The 12,900-nt window shown below is 40.2% G+C and overlaps 1 protein-coding gene across 5 annotated transcripts in view; it reads right to left on the reverse strand.

Annotated features, from left to right (window-relative positions):
- Positions 1-7,344: 7,344 nt before the first annotated feature.
- LOC117694591 (uncharacterized) overlaps positions 7,345-12,900 on the reverse strand; it is a 102,499-nt gene continuing 96,943 nt past the window's right edge. For all 5 annotated transcript variants that reach the window (XM_076919056.1, XM_076919058.1, XM_076919055.1 and 2 more), the window contains one exon: positions 7,345-12,888. In XM_076919056.1, coding sequence (XP_076775171.1) covers positions 11,183-12,888 — 1,706 coding nt within the window. In that variant the 3' untranslated portion in view covers positions 7,345-11,182. The remainder of the gene's footprint in view (positions 12,889-12,900) is intronic.

Genomic DNA, 12,900 nt, shown 5'->3' on the forward strand with positions numbered 1-12,900 from the left:
TTTACATTTTATTTAACTAATAAAAATTTTAAAAGAAATACCCTGGCAGGCCTTAGGCGTAACTCATTGATGAGAGAACTTACTTATGACTCACACGGCCCTGGGCTCCACCCCCAGTCATGCAAATAATACTTCAAGAAATATAATTTAAAATGTAAAATATTAAATCCAAGTATGATGGTACACACTTTAATCCAAGCACTTTTGAGGCAGAGGCAGGCATATATCTAAGTTAAAAGCCAGCCTAGTCTACAAAATGAGTTCAGGCCAACTAGAGCTACATAGTGAGCTATTGTTCCCCCCCCAAAAAAAATCTATTATGATATTAAAAAACTGCAATACAAAGCCAACACTAGCCAACCCTGTGGGATAATAGCGATGCCCTGCAGGGGTGATAAGAGCCCTGCAAACTCTGTGCACCTTTACAAGTAACCACTTTTTCTATTTATAGGATCTTCTAACCTCTAATACAAAATGCATTTAGTCATATAGAAAGAAGCCACACCAACTAAGTAACCTTTCCATCCACATCCTCATGGACCTAGTCAGTATTGATCAATAAACAACACTACATCTTATCTACATCTAGACCAAGGCATATCTAAAATGCCAGAGATAGGCCAAGTATGATAGTGTACAGTGTTACCTATAATCTTAGCATTTTGAAGTCAGAAATAAGCAGATTTCTGAGTTCCAAGCCAGTCAAAGCTACATACTGAGATCCAGTCAATAATAATAATAAATTATCAACAGCAACAATACCAGGGCTAATGTAACCAGATTTGGACCTCATTTTCTCATACTTGTCATTACCAAAGGTGAGTTTTACATTGTATTCCATTGAATTGAGCACTGGCTGCTCCAGGAAACAATCCAGGCTTGAGTGTTGCTAAAAAGATGGATATTTAATCCCATGGAGGAACTGAAATGCTCTGTGTATTGGAGGCTCTCCACATGTGCTGGCTAGTTTTATCAACTTGACATAAGTAAGCTAGAGTCACCTGAAAGAAGAGAAGAGAACCTCAATTGAGAATATGCTTCCAGAAGATCCAGCCATAAGGCATTTTCTTAAGTAGTGATTGATGTGGGATGGCCTAACACATTATGGGTGGTACCATGTCTGGGTGGGTGGTCCTAGGTTCTATAATAAAGCAGGCTGAACAAGCTATGATGAATGTCTTGGTCACTGCTTGCTGTAAAGAGACACCATGAACAAGGCAACTCTTACAAAACAAAGCATTAAACTTGGATTTGCTTACAGTTTAGTCCATTTTCATCATGGTAGGGAGCATGCATGGTACTGGAGCAGTAGCTGAGAACTACAACCTGATCTTCAGGCAGAGAGAGAGAGAGAGAGAGAGAGAGAGAGAGAGAGAGAGAGAGAGAGAGAGAGAATATGCTGTGCCTGGCATGAGGTCTTGAAACCTCAAAGCTCACCCCCAATAACAGGGAACTGGAACACGTATACACATCTGTCAGAAGAGTGAGAAATGTACAACTGCCCTCCAAACCAAATGTCATTGAAGCTCACCCACAGAGGGCATATTTACCTCCAAGCTAGACTGGATTCTGCCAACTGACCTTAGTACACATACTAAATGTTTTTATCCTCCACAAATTCATACATTAAAGGCCTAACCTACTGTAAGGACCAGCCAGAGAAACTCCACTTGCACAAAGTCTCCATTGTAGTATCTAATGACTGCTTGCCCTCGACTAAAAATTCCAGAAAGACGAGTCCCCAGAAAACAATCCTGACTCACTGATCCCCACCCAGAAATAGTTATGACCATCTACTTATTATGATATTGCCAGCTGTTTTTTTCACTTCTGTGATTTGCTTACATAGATACCCCCAAAACGATTTTGAGTAGCCTTAATTACTTAAACTTGTCAGAGCAGACTAGTTTATGCTTGTTTGCATAGATACTGAAGGTCTTCTTGTGGTTTTATGCTTTAAAAACCCTTCCCTGTACCTCTCCTTCATAAAAATATCAAATTTTGCTCAGAGATTGTTTGTCTTGCTACCAGCTAATCAATAAATCTTTTAATTATAATTGGATTGAGTCTATGGTCTTTTCCCAATGGTAACAAACTCCTTAAGAATCACACGGAGTTGTAATTGGAAATGGGGTATCAAGAATTAATAAAGGCTAACTACAAGCATAAAGAAGCCTTGGTCTGATAGGGCCATAGTCCAAGAAATACAAGAGAACACATGGGCTCTCTTATCACAGGGTATAAGGTTAGATGAGGACACAAGCAGGAGGTACTTGCTTGAAAGTTAAGAAAAGTATCATCAGAAACATACACACACCAGCCCCCATGTGCAAGCAAAGAAAAAGTATCAGATTTTGGAGCATTTGTGATTTTCAGATTAAAAATGTTCCAACTTGAAAAGCCTAGGCAAGTATTCCAAAAGTTGAAAAGTAAAAAAATCCCAAAGCTGAAATATCCATTTTGGGTATGAGATATCTGGCCTACAATGTGTAATACATGCACATAACTGCACCATAGAAAGAGGCAGGGTGGATAGGATCATCATGAAGTTAATGTTATGAAATATGAATTACTGAATCTAGTTCAAGAGTATATCTTGTCCTGGAACTTTTCCTCTGTTTTCCAGCAGCCATGAAGTAAGTGCCTCTGTTCTTTCCCACATTGCCTACCATGATATGCTTAAGTGTTTCACCACAGCCCAGAAACAGTAAAGCCAAGTAACCCCTGAAACCCTTGAAACTGAGAGTCAAAATAAATCTTTCATCCTTTCAGTTTCTCAAGAATTTTGATAAAGTGACAAGTGGCCAACACATTCCCCAAGGCTTACTTTGCTTGCATTTGAGCTTGCTCCTTTTCCCACAATGCACTTGAGGAGGGATGTGGGGTATGGTTCCTCATCTACTTCCAATACACACTTCATCCCTGATCTTTTAGGGATCTGACAACTTCATGTCCTGGGATCTCAGAGGTTCCACTGAGCCAAAAGGCCACATTTCATGTTCTTACCTGACTGACTGCTCATTCTTTTAGCTGCATCCTAGAAATCTTTTGTGCTGTTACTTCTCTGACTTCTGCTTTCCCCCCATCATTTTGTCCACACCGTAAATTTATGCATTCAAAAGATTTTTTTCGTTGATACAGGGACTCAATATGGAGACCTGGATACTATGTAGACTGGGTTGGCCTTGAACTTGAGATCATTCTGCCTCTGCCTCCTGAGTGCTGCCACCATCCCTGGCATAAAAGAAAATATAAGCCAGGGATGTGTTTCAGTGGTTGAATTCTTAATTAGTTCTTGCAAGGCTCTGGGTTCAATCCACCACAATTTTTTTCAATTACCCTTTTATGTCTTGGGGGGAAATGAGTCGAATGCTTATGTTCAACTATTTATTAACAAAGTCTCTAGTCTAGGCTTGCCTCAAACTGTGTAGCCAAAAGGGCAACATCCTCAATTCAAAATCGTCATTTAATTGGAATGTTTAGACTGTATTTTCATAATTATACATCCTCTCTTGTTGTCTTAGTTATTTACCCATTCTCAATTCTCAGGCTCATTTTTTAACACTATCTTATTCTGTCTTTTAATGGATATAAATGGTACATAGATTCAGCCTTTTATTTTTGGAAACAGGGTCTCACTATGTAGCCCTGGCTATCTTGGAACTCTCTATGTAGACTGGGTGTGCTGGTTTGAATAGGAATGGCCCCCATATATTCATGTGTTTGACTGCTTGGCCATAGGGAGTGGCACTATCAGGAGGAGTGGCCTTGTTAGAGAAAGTATGTCACTGGGGTGGGGGGTTTGAGGTCTTCTATGTTCAATCTATGCTCAGTGTCACATACAGTCTCCTTCTTCCTACCTTCGGATCAAGATGTAGAACTCTCAGCTCCTCCAGCACCAGGTCTGCCTGCACACAGCCATGCTTCCCACCATGATGATAATGGACCAAGCCTCTGAAACTGTAAGCCAGCCCCAATTAAACGTTTTAAGTGTTGCCATGGTTATGATGTCTCTTTGCAGCAATGAAATCCTAACTAAAATACTGGGCTAGCCTTGAACTCACAAAGATACTCCTGCCTGTCTCCTAAGTGCTGGGATTAAAGGCATGTGTCACCTTACCTGGCCCTCTAGACTGTCTTTAGAATTATTTTTCAGTGGTATTCTATTTTGGATATAAACTATACCCACAGTTCATGTGTTGAATCCACAGCCCCCAACTTTTTGTGTTATTTGGGGAGATGGTGGAAACTTGGAGTGGTGTCACTAGTCTTCTTGTGCTCAGCTTCATGAGGTGAGCAAAGGAAGACCAAAGTTTCTGACCACAAGCTGAGTAGCTCTTGTGGAAGACTTGTGAGTCAGTGACCAGCCTAGCAGAGGAGCAGTGAGCACTTAATGGCGGGAAACATTCCCTCCCTGGTACAGCTTCTATACCTAATTGTCCAATAGGAATCATTGGCTGTCTTTATTATTAAGAACAATAGGCAAACCATTGGTCAGGGCTGTGGGAGATGAGGACACAGGCCTCGGATCTGATAAAGGTAGAGAAACAAGAGAAGTAAAATGCCATAATGGAATTTTCCACAAAAGAGATAGAGGGCCCTTTGGGCAATGATAGGCATGGCTGGGGAAAGAGGCTGACTGTCCACAAAATGGGCCATTCTATCTACTTGATTATTGAGCTCCTCCCCATCTGAAGTCACCTTTTGATAAGCATTTAAATGGGTCACACGTATCTTCACATCCTTTGCCCACAGTGGACAGACTTAACCACATACTTCTTCAAATGTCTCTCTCACCAATTTTACAATCTTACTCTTTTCAAGTCCCTGACCACTCACTGGCTACAGCCCATGAATAAGTGAACACACTCATAGAAGCAGGGAAGGGGGATGGGATAGGGGGTCTTGGGAGGGCGGGAGAGATAACATTTGAAATGTAAATATAGAAAATATTCAATAAAATAAAAGAGTAAGTTTAAAAAGTGATTTATAGGCTTTGGTCCAGCTAGTCAAACAGTGGCTAACTATAAATGGAATGTCCAAGAATCCAGTAGTAGTTCAGTCCATGATGCTAGATATCTCATCTCAGCTGGTTTCCAGAATATATCAAAGTCCCAAGGCAGCAGGCTCTGAAACAGAAGCAGTGAAAGAATGGACTTCCTAAGGAGAGGAAAAGCAAGTTGGCAAGAGAGCTTCCTTCTTCCATTTCCTTTATGTAGGCTGCCAGCAGAAGATGTGGTCCATATTAAAGATGGATTTCACCTCAATGTTCTGGATTAGAAATGGGTCTTCCACCAACAGAGTCAACTAACCTAGATCTTGGGGACTCCCAGAGACTGAGCCATCAACCAAAGAGCAGGCATTGACTGGACCTAGGCTCCCCTGCACATATATAGCAGAAGTTAACACTGGGATTCATGCAGGTACCCTAACAGCTGGAGTGGGCTGTCTCTGAATGTGTTGCCTGACTATGGATCCAGTTCCCCTAACTGGGCCGGCTTGTCTGGTCTCAGTGGGAGAAGATGCGCCAACTATTTTTCTGGTGACTCGATGAGCCAGGGGGTAAACTCATGGGGGAGGGTGCTGCCCCTTCTCAGATGAGAAGGGGTTCAGGGGGATCTGTGTGAGGGGATACTGGGAGGAGGGGGGCTGACATTGGGATGTAAAGCAATTAAAAAACAAATTTAAAAATGGGTCTTCCCACTTAACCATGCCCTGCGGTAGGACCCACCACTGGAGACATGGCGTGGGCCCTTTGAAATTGGTTACTGGCAGGCTAAAGGCAAACGGTTGTTTATCTTCAGGGTGTAAGGGAATGGTGAAGAAGCAATCTTTGAGGTCTATTATTATCTTAAAGAATCCAGCAGGAATGGCCACAGGGGTGGGCAATCCAGGTTGTGAGGCTCCCATAGTGAGCATAGTTTTATTAATCTCTCTCAAATCTTGTAACAGTCTCCACTTGCCTGATTTTTTCTTAATAACAAAGATAGGCGTGTTCCAAGGGGAGGTAGTAGGTTCTACATGGCCAGCAGCAAGCTGTTCCTGTACTAACACTGTTGCTGCAGCCAGTTTTTCTGAGGTTAATGGCCATCGACTAACCCACACAACTTGACTAACCCACACAACTTCATCTGATTTCCATGTAATCTTGTTTGCATGGGGTACAGGGATGTCAACAGCCATTAGGGTAAATTTTCAGCACCAAGTCCCAGGCAGTTAAATTTTTCAGTCACTTTGATAGGATCTTTTATTCCTTGTGAATGTTTTCCGAGCCCTTGTCTGGGTAGAAATCCCTGTTTTAACATTTGATGAATAACTATCTCATTAGGGCTACACATGATAAGTTTCAACTGGCCAAGTATGTCTCTGCCCCATAGATTAACAGGTAAATCAGCACAACATAAGGCTGTACTGTACCAGAATTGCCTTCTTCATCTACCCATGTGAGGATCTTAGAGCTTTGTTGGGGATTAGAGGTTTGTCCAATGCCTTTTAAATGTGTTAATGAGGCTGCCAGTCCATAATTTGTTACTGCCATTTTAAAGTCCTTCAGCTGATCGAACCCTAGCCTGTGATACTGTTGACTTTTTATTTCATCTTCCTCACTTTCTGACTCCCCTGAGGCTTTGTTTTCATTATCAGAGGCCTCACTGTCTGAAGGAGTTGTATCCTTATTGTCTTCCCCAGCAGGAGAGTCATACTCATTATCTTCCTCAGAAGGAGAGTCATTTCCCCGTTTATGGGGTGAGGCAGTGTTTTTATTTCTGCTATTGGAAGAGACAGCAGGTTTGCTTCTGGTAACAGGGGAGGCCAGTACAGGTTTTTGAGGTTTTGGTTTAGATTTATTCTTAGAGATAGCAGGCATTGGGGAGAGGGAAGTAAATTCTAAATCAAGAGCTCACACTTCTTTTACTAACTGCAAATGTTCCCGTTTATCAATAGAACCCTCATGGGGAAACCATGGACAAATATCACCAATGAATTCAAAGAATCTTTTAAGATCCTTTTTCTTAACCCTTACTCCTCCTGCTGTGAGGCTCTCTGAGACGCTGTAAGAACAAATCATGTTTGTTCAATGCTTGTCCCATAATTGCATTGCTTTTTCTTACCTTCACTGGATCAATCTCACAGGCAGGCTACTCTGTGGCGATCACAATGCAGATCTTCTCCCTTCTCTCTAGAGAAGCATCGATCCTATGCTTGCAGGACGTCCCTGTAGAAGCAATGTTCAATCAGACCCTGACCCAAAGGGCCACACGTCGGGCACCAGGATGCCCCGGCCCTTGGGGATTCGACAAGACCCTAAGGAAGGGGGCGAAAGAATGAAGAGACAAGAGACACAAGGAAGAAGCACCAGTCTGAATGTCTGATCTAGTGCTTACATTTTATTGTTCAGGCTGCCATTATAAAGGCAAGCAGGCAGGAGGGTCATCTGACAGTCAGGGTCCAGGGTCATATCATAATCGCAGAGTTCTCTAAGCCCACAAGAATTCCTAGCCCAAATTACTTATCTAAATATTTTCTCACAAGCAAGAAGGCAATTAAAACATTTCTCAGCTCGAGTTGCTTATCTCATTAATATTTTCTCCCTGGCAGGAGCACAATACAGCATTCCTTAACTCAGGCTATTTACCTAACTGACACTTGCTCTCAGGCAGAAGGGCAATAAAGTATTCCTTAACTCAGGCTGTTTACTTAACTGACATTTGCTCTCAGGCAGAAAGGGGTCTTGGCTCCCAGCATACATGCTCTGCCCATTGCCCTTGCACACTCCACCCACTACATAAATACTCACTCACCACAAACAAACCCCCATGGAAAAACTCCCACCACTGCACACTATATGCCCCACTCATCATGTACAGTGTACGCATGTCTCTATTAGGCAAAATGGCCCCCATGCCCAACTGTGGACAAAACTCCTTCAGGCCTCACTCTTCATATGGAGCATGTTTCCTGTCACCTCAGTCTTCTGACCCCACTTGCTCTTCACTTGTGTGAGAAAACAACGCAGTATTTATATGAGGGGGGCCCCTGAATTGTCAATGAGTTGAGGTTGTAGAGAGCTGCAGGCTAGTGTGGCAGTGATCATGCTAGAGGAGAGTGGAAGCAGCACCAGCTGTGTGCTAAGCCTGGGTAGCACGTCCCATTCGAAGAAACAGAACACAGTGGCTGTCAACAAGGACACAGAGCTCAAACTCATAAGTGGAATGTAAGGCAGGAGCTAAGCCTCCAGGGCTGTAGGGCAACTACACAGATGCAACCCTACATATAGAATGTCAAGTAAGCTCAGTAATGGGAAATTCCTAAATAGGTGAAAGACATTTGGTGACATCACTGATAAAGCAGTAGTCACAGAAAAGGGAAGGGATGTAATCAGGATTTATGGCATTCTATCACTGCGGCAAGACCAGGAGAAGTAAGGTTTCTTGTCTTTTATGTATTGAAATTTTGTCTGTGTCCAGTTAACTGCAAGGCCTTTTTTCTCTTATTCCAAGCTGAATTTCATTCTTTCTATTATACAGAGATTTTTACTCTTTCAAAGTCTTATGTTTCCCACACACAAATACACTTTCTGGCCAAGCACCAAACTCAGCTACAGTGAAATTCAGAGTTCTGTCATCTTTCAGGCTCCACTAAAGAGAGTTTAGAGAACATAATCTGTAGTTAGACAACTATATATTTATTAATTATTTAATATTTTAATTATGTGTATGAGGGTCTGCATAGTTATATATGAACACGAGTGCTGGTACCATGAGTGCCAAAGGCACTCACATAGATGTTAGTTTAGGTAAGGCAGCCCAGATTACTTTTAATTTTGAATTATTTCAGTCACTTTGAAAAGCAATCGTGAGGTAATTTCAAAGGTAAAAGTCTCTTTACTTTTCTATGGATCTGGTTTAAGCTAGCTCATGTCCCAAATGCCACATCAGTGAATCTTTATGATAAGCCTCTATTTAGAGCAGTTTCTCAAAGTACCATGGGATATTACAACGCACCATGGGATATTACACAGATGTGCTCACTAATTTAGCACCAATTCTACACATTGTAATAAAGACTTGTACAGACAATCCATGACTGACCTTTACGCAAGGACACTTAATACCTTGAGGATACTGACTGTGTGATTACTTATGTAAAACAGTTATTTCTCAAATATTCAAGTCTTTTTAGTATTCCTTTTGATTCTGCTTGCCCGTTGGAACAGTTTTTTCTTGAATTCATCTCTCTTTTCTGAACTTTATTATATGCAGCTAAAAGCAGCAAGTTGGTACTTGTATTAGTCTCTCAGAAATCTCCAAAGTCAGATCCAAAATTTCAATTGATATGTTCTTTATCTTCCTACAGAACATGTTGGGTGTTTTCCCGTTTTTCCCTTACTAAATAATGTGGGCTACATTTTACTAAGTTTCCTCATTCTGGTCTCCACCTGATGCCTAGCACCAAAGCCAATGCCACATTATAGTGGGATATAATATCCTTTTATGTATTATTTAGCATTTGCTATGCAACAAACCAATCCAATATGCAGCTGTTTAAAGTGGTGGTTATTTATCTCACAATGCCAGTTTAGCTGGAATAACTGATATGGCTGTTCTGAGCAGGACTATCTTGGATAGGACTAGAAATCTAATAAGGTCTCATTCCAATGTCTAAGACTTGGCAAGCTATTTGGCCGACCAGATCTCAGCTGAGCTGGCTTGCTCTGCTCTATGTGGTTTTCTTAATCTCCCAGTAGGATGATCTGAGACTTTCCACACAGAAGTCTCAGGATTCCAAAGAGCAGTTAGAAAGAGTAAACCTTGAGGTAGGTTTTCACATATCTCAAGCCCCTTTTAAAATCACTTTCATGCCGGGCGGTGTGGCGCACACCTTTAATCCCAGCACTTGGGAGGCAGAGGCAGGCGGATTTCTGAGTTCGAGGCCAGCCTGGTCTACAGAGTGAGTTCCAGGACAGCCAGGACTACACAGAGAAACCCTGTCTCAAAAAAACAACAAATAAAAAATAAAAAAAATAAATAAAATCACTTTCATAAGGTCCTCTGGCCAAAGCCAGTCATAGTCAATGTCAAAAGTCAAGGAGCAGAGAGAAGCTACTTCTTAAAAAGTGCCTAACTGGGAAAGAGAGGATAGAAAAGATAATAGGGAGAGACTGATTAATGAGAACAACATAACTGATAGACTAAAGGAATAAGTTCTGGTGTTCAATTACATAAAGGGCAATTGTGGCTAGCAATATGACATCATGCAGTTCAAAATAGCCACAGGAAATTATTTCAAATCATTTCATCATGCAAAACTGATAAGTATTTGAGGTGATAATGTTAAGTAATTTGAGCTGATCAATATACATATGCAAATACACAAAAAACCACACTGTAGCCCATAAAAATTCAGAATTAATACTTACAAATAAAATTAATTGAACACATTAAAATCAAAGACATTTGCTCTTCTGTTCAATAAAAATAGAAACCTAACAGAAAATATTATATACACACACATCTGTGGCTACTGAACTTCTACCAAATGAAAGAAGAATATTATCTCATGTCCAGCAGAATGAATAACAAGATCATCTTATGTTACCATATAAAACATTGTCTGCAGATGTGTATATACAGAAAATCAAAATGACTTTAGACTTGTGAGTACACTTGAAAGAAATATTCAGTGGCAAAAAAACTGATAGATACAATCTTTCTAACTTTGAAAAGGAACTTATATTCTTCCTGTTACACAGTATATTTCACCACAAAAACTATATACAACTGAGAATTTTACACATCAAATACATTATTTTGTTGCTTTATCATTCATCTTGATGTTACTTTTAATTACTTACATTACTGAAACTTACATAATTTCTTTCTAAAAAAAGAATTTGGTAACAATTTGCTTTGTAATATAGGAATACAAAAAGACATTTCTTAATGTATCAAACTTACATTCTTCCCAATATGAATTCTGCTTTGTGAGGCCATGCAAATATAAAAAATCCCCCTTTCCGATATATTCTTAAAGAGTCTTTTCAAAACATTTTTTTCTTATCTCATGTGAGATACCTGGATATTTTGTACAGGGTATTTACACAAATATGTCTTAGATGAATCTTATTCACTTAGATTTGACTTCTATCATAAAGTTGTCTTGTTTAGATGAAGCAGGGATACTTTCAGGTATGAATACTTCTATGCATACTTAGAACTGACTTCTGAGTAAAGCCCTTTCCACATTCACTACATTTATAGGGCTTATCCCCAGTGTGAACTGTCTGGTGTTTATTGAAATTAGACCTGTCAGTGAAGGCCTTCCCACACTCTGCACATATGTATGGTTTCTCTCCTGTGTGGATTCGCTGGTGTACTTTGAGATGTGGTTTCTTGAAGAAGGATTTCTCACAGTCGGGACATTTATAAGGTTTTTCCATAGTGTGGATTTTCTGGTGTGTAATTAACTGTGACTTCTGGATGAAGGCCCTCCCACAACTGGCACAAACATGGGGCTTTTCTTCAGTATGAATGGTCTGGTGTTTATTGAAATTTGACCTGTCAGCAAAGGCCTTCCCACATTCAGCACATATGTAAGATTTTTCTCCAGTATGAGACTTTTGGTGAGTATTGAGGTTTGACCTGTTGGTGAAAGCCTTCCCACACTCAGTGCATATGTAGGGTTTTTCTCCAGTGTGAATTCGCTTATGCATCTGAAGTTGGGACTTAGAAGGGAAGGATTTTCTACAGTCACTGCATTCATAAGGCTTTTCTCCAGTATGAATTCTTTGATGTGCAATCAAGTGTGCCTTCTGGATGAAAGCCTGTCCACATTTAGTACATATATAAGATCTCTCTCCTGTGTGAATTCTCTGATGCATTCGGAGTGTTGACTTTTGGGTAAAGGCTTTCCCACAGTCATTACATTTGTGATGTCTCTCCCCAGTATGGATTTTCTGGTGTATATTGAGGGCTGAACTCAAGGAGAAATCTTTCCCACATTCACTGCATGAATAGAATTTTTCTCCAGTATGGGTTGTTTGATGCCTAAGTAGAGATGGCAGCTGGAAAAATGATTTTCCACATTCACTGCACTTGTACAGTTTTTCTCTAGTGTGAGTTTTCTCGTGCATCTTTAATTCAGAATTCTGGATGAATGCCTTCCCACATTGAGTACATATGTATAGTTTTTCATCTCTGTGAACTCGCAGATATATACTAAGTAGTGGCTTCTGTGTAAAAACATTTATGCATTTATTAAGTTCACGATGTTTTTCTACATTGTGACTTCTGGAAGCAGTGAAGATATGTGATTTTTGGGTGAAGATTCTCCCAAATGCATCACATGTTTTTGGCTCTTCCCCAACAGGAAATATCATACTTTGTCTACATGTATGCTTGATTCTGATGACTTTTCCATACTGATTACTTTCACAGAATTCTGTTCCCATATGTGGATTTTCAAGGTTAGTATAAGAAGTACTGTGGGTAAAACCTTGCCTGCGGCTCATTATTTTGTCAGAATTCTTTGTTGCTTTGTTTTTATTATGAATATGTAAGTCTAAATTATGCTTAAAATGCTTTCCAAATGAGTCTTTTTTATGGAGTCTTTTCTGTGAAAGAACATTTGGTTTGAGGTGTACATGCTTTCCAATATCTGTACATTCAGAATCCCTCTTAGTATTCAATATTTTCTTACTGAAAGCAGCATGATTCAAAGGGTAGAACTGGTTTCCCTGGTATCTTTTCATCCATTCAGCATCTTGCCACATTTCTTCTAAGATGGAATACAATGAATCATCTCTTGAATCTTCATCTACTGTTTCACTGTAAACTGTAGCTTTTTCAGAAATTCTTTTTTCTGAGTTATTATTAATCCTAAACTTCTCACCTAAGAGAAAAA

This window comes from Arvicanthis niloticus, chromosome X, assembly GCF_011762505.2.
Source record: "Arvicanthis niloticus isolate mArvNil1 chromosome X, mArvNil1.pat.X, whole genome shotgun sequence".
In the NCBI taxonomy this organism is placed as follows: domain Eukaryota; kingdom Metazoa; phylum Chordata; class Mammalia; order Rodentia; family Muridae; genus Arvicanthis; species Arvicanthis niloticus.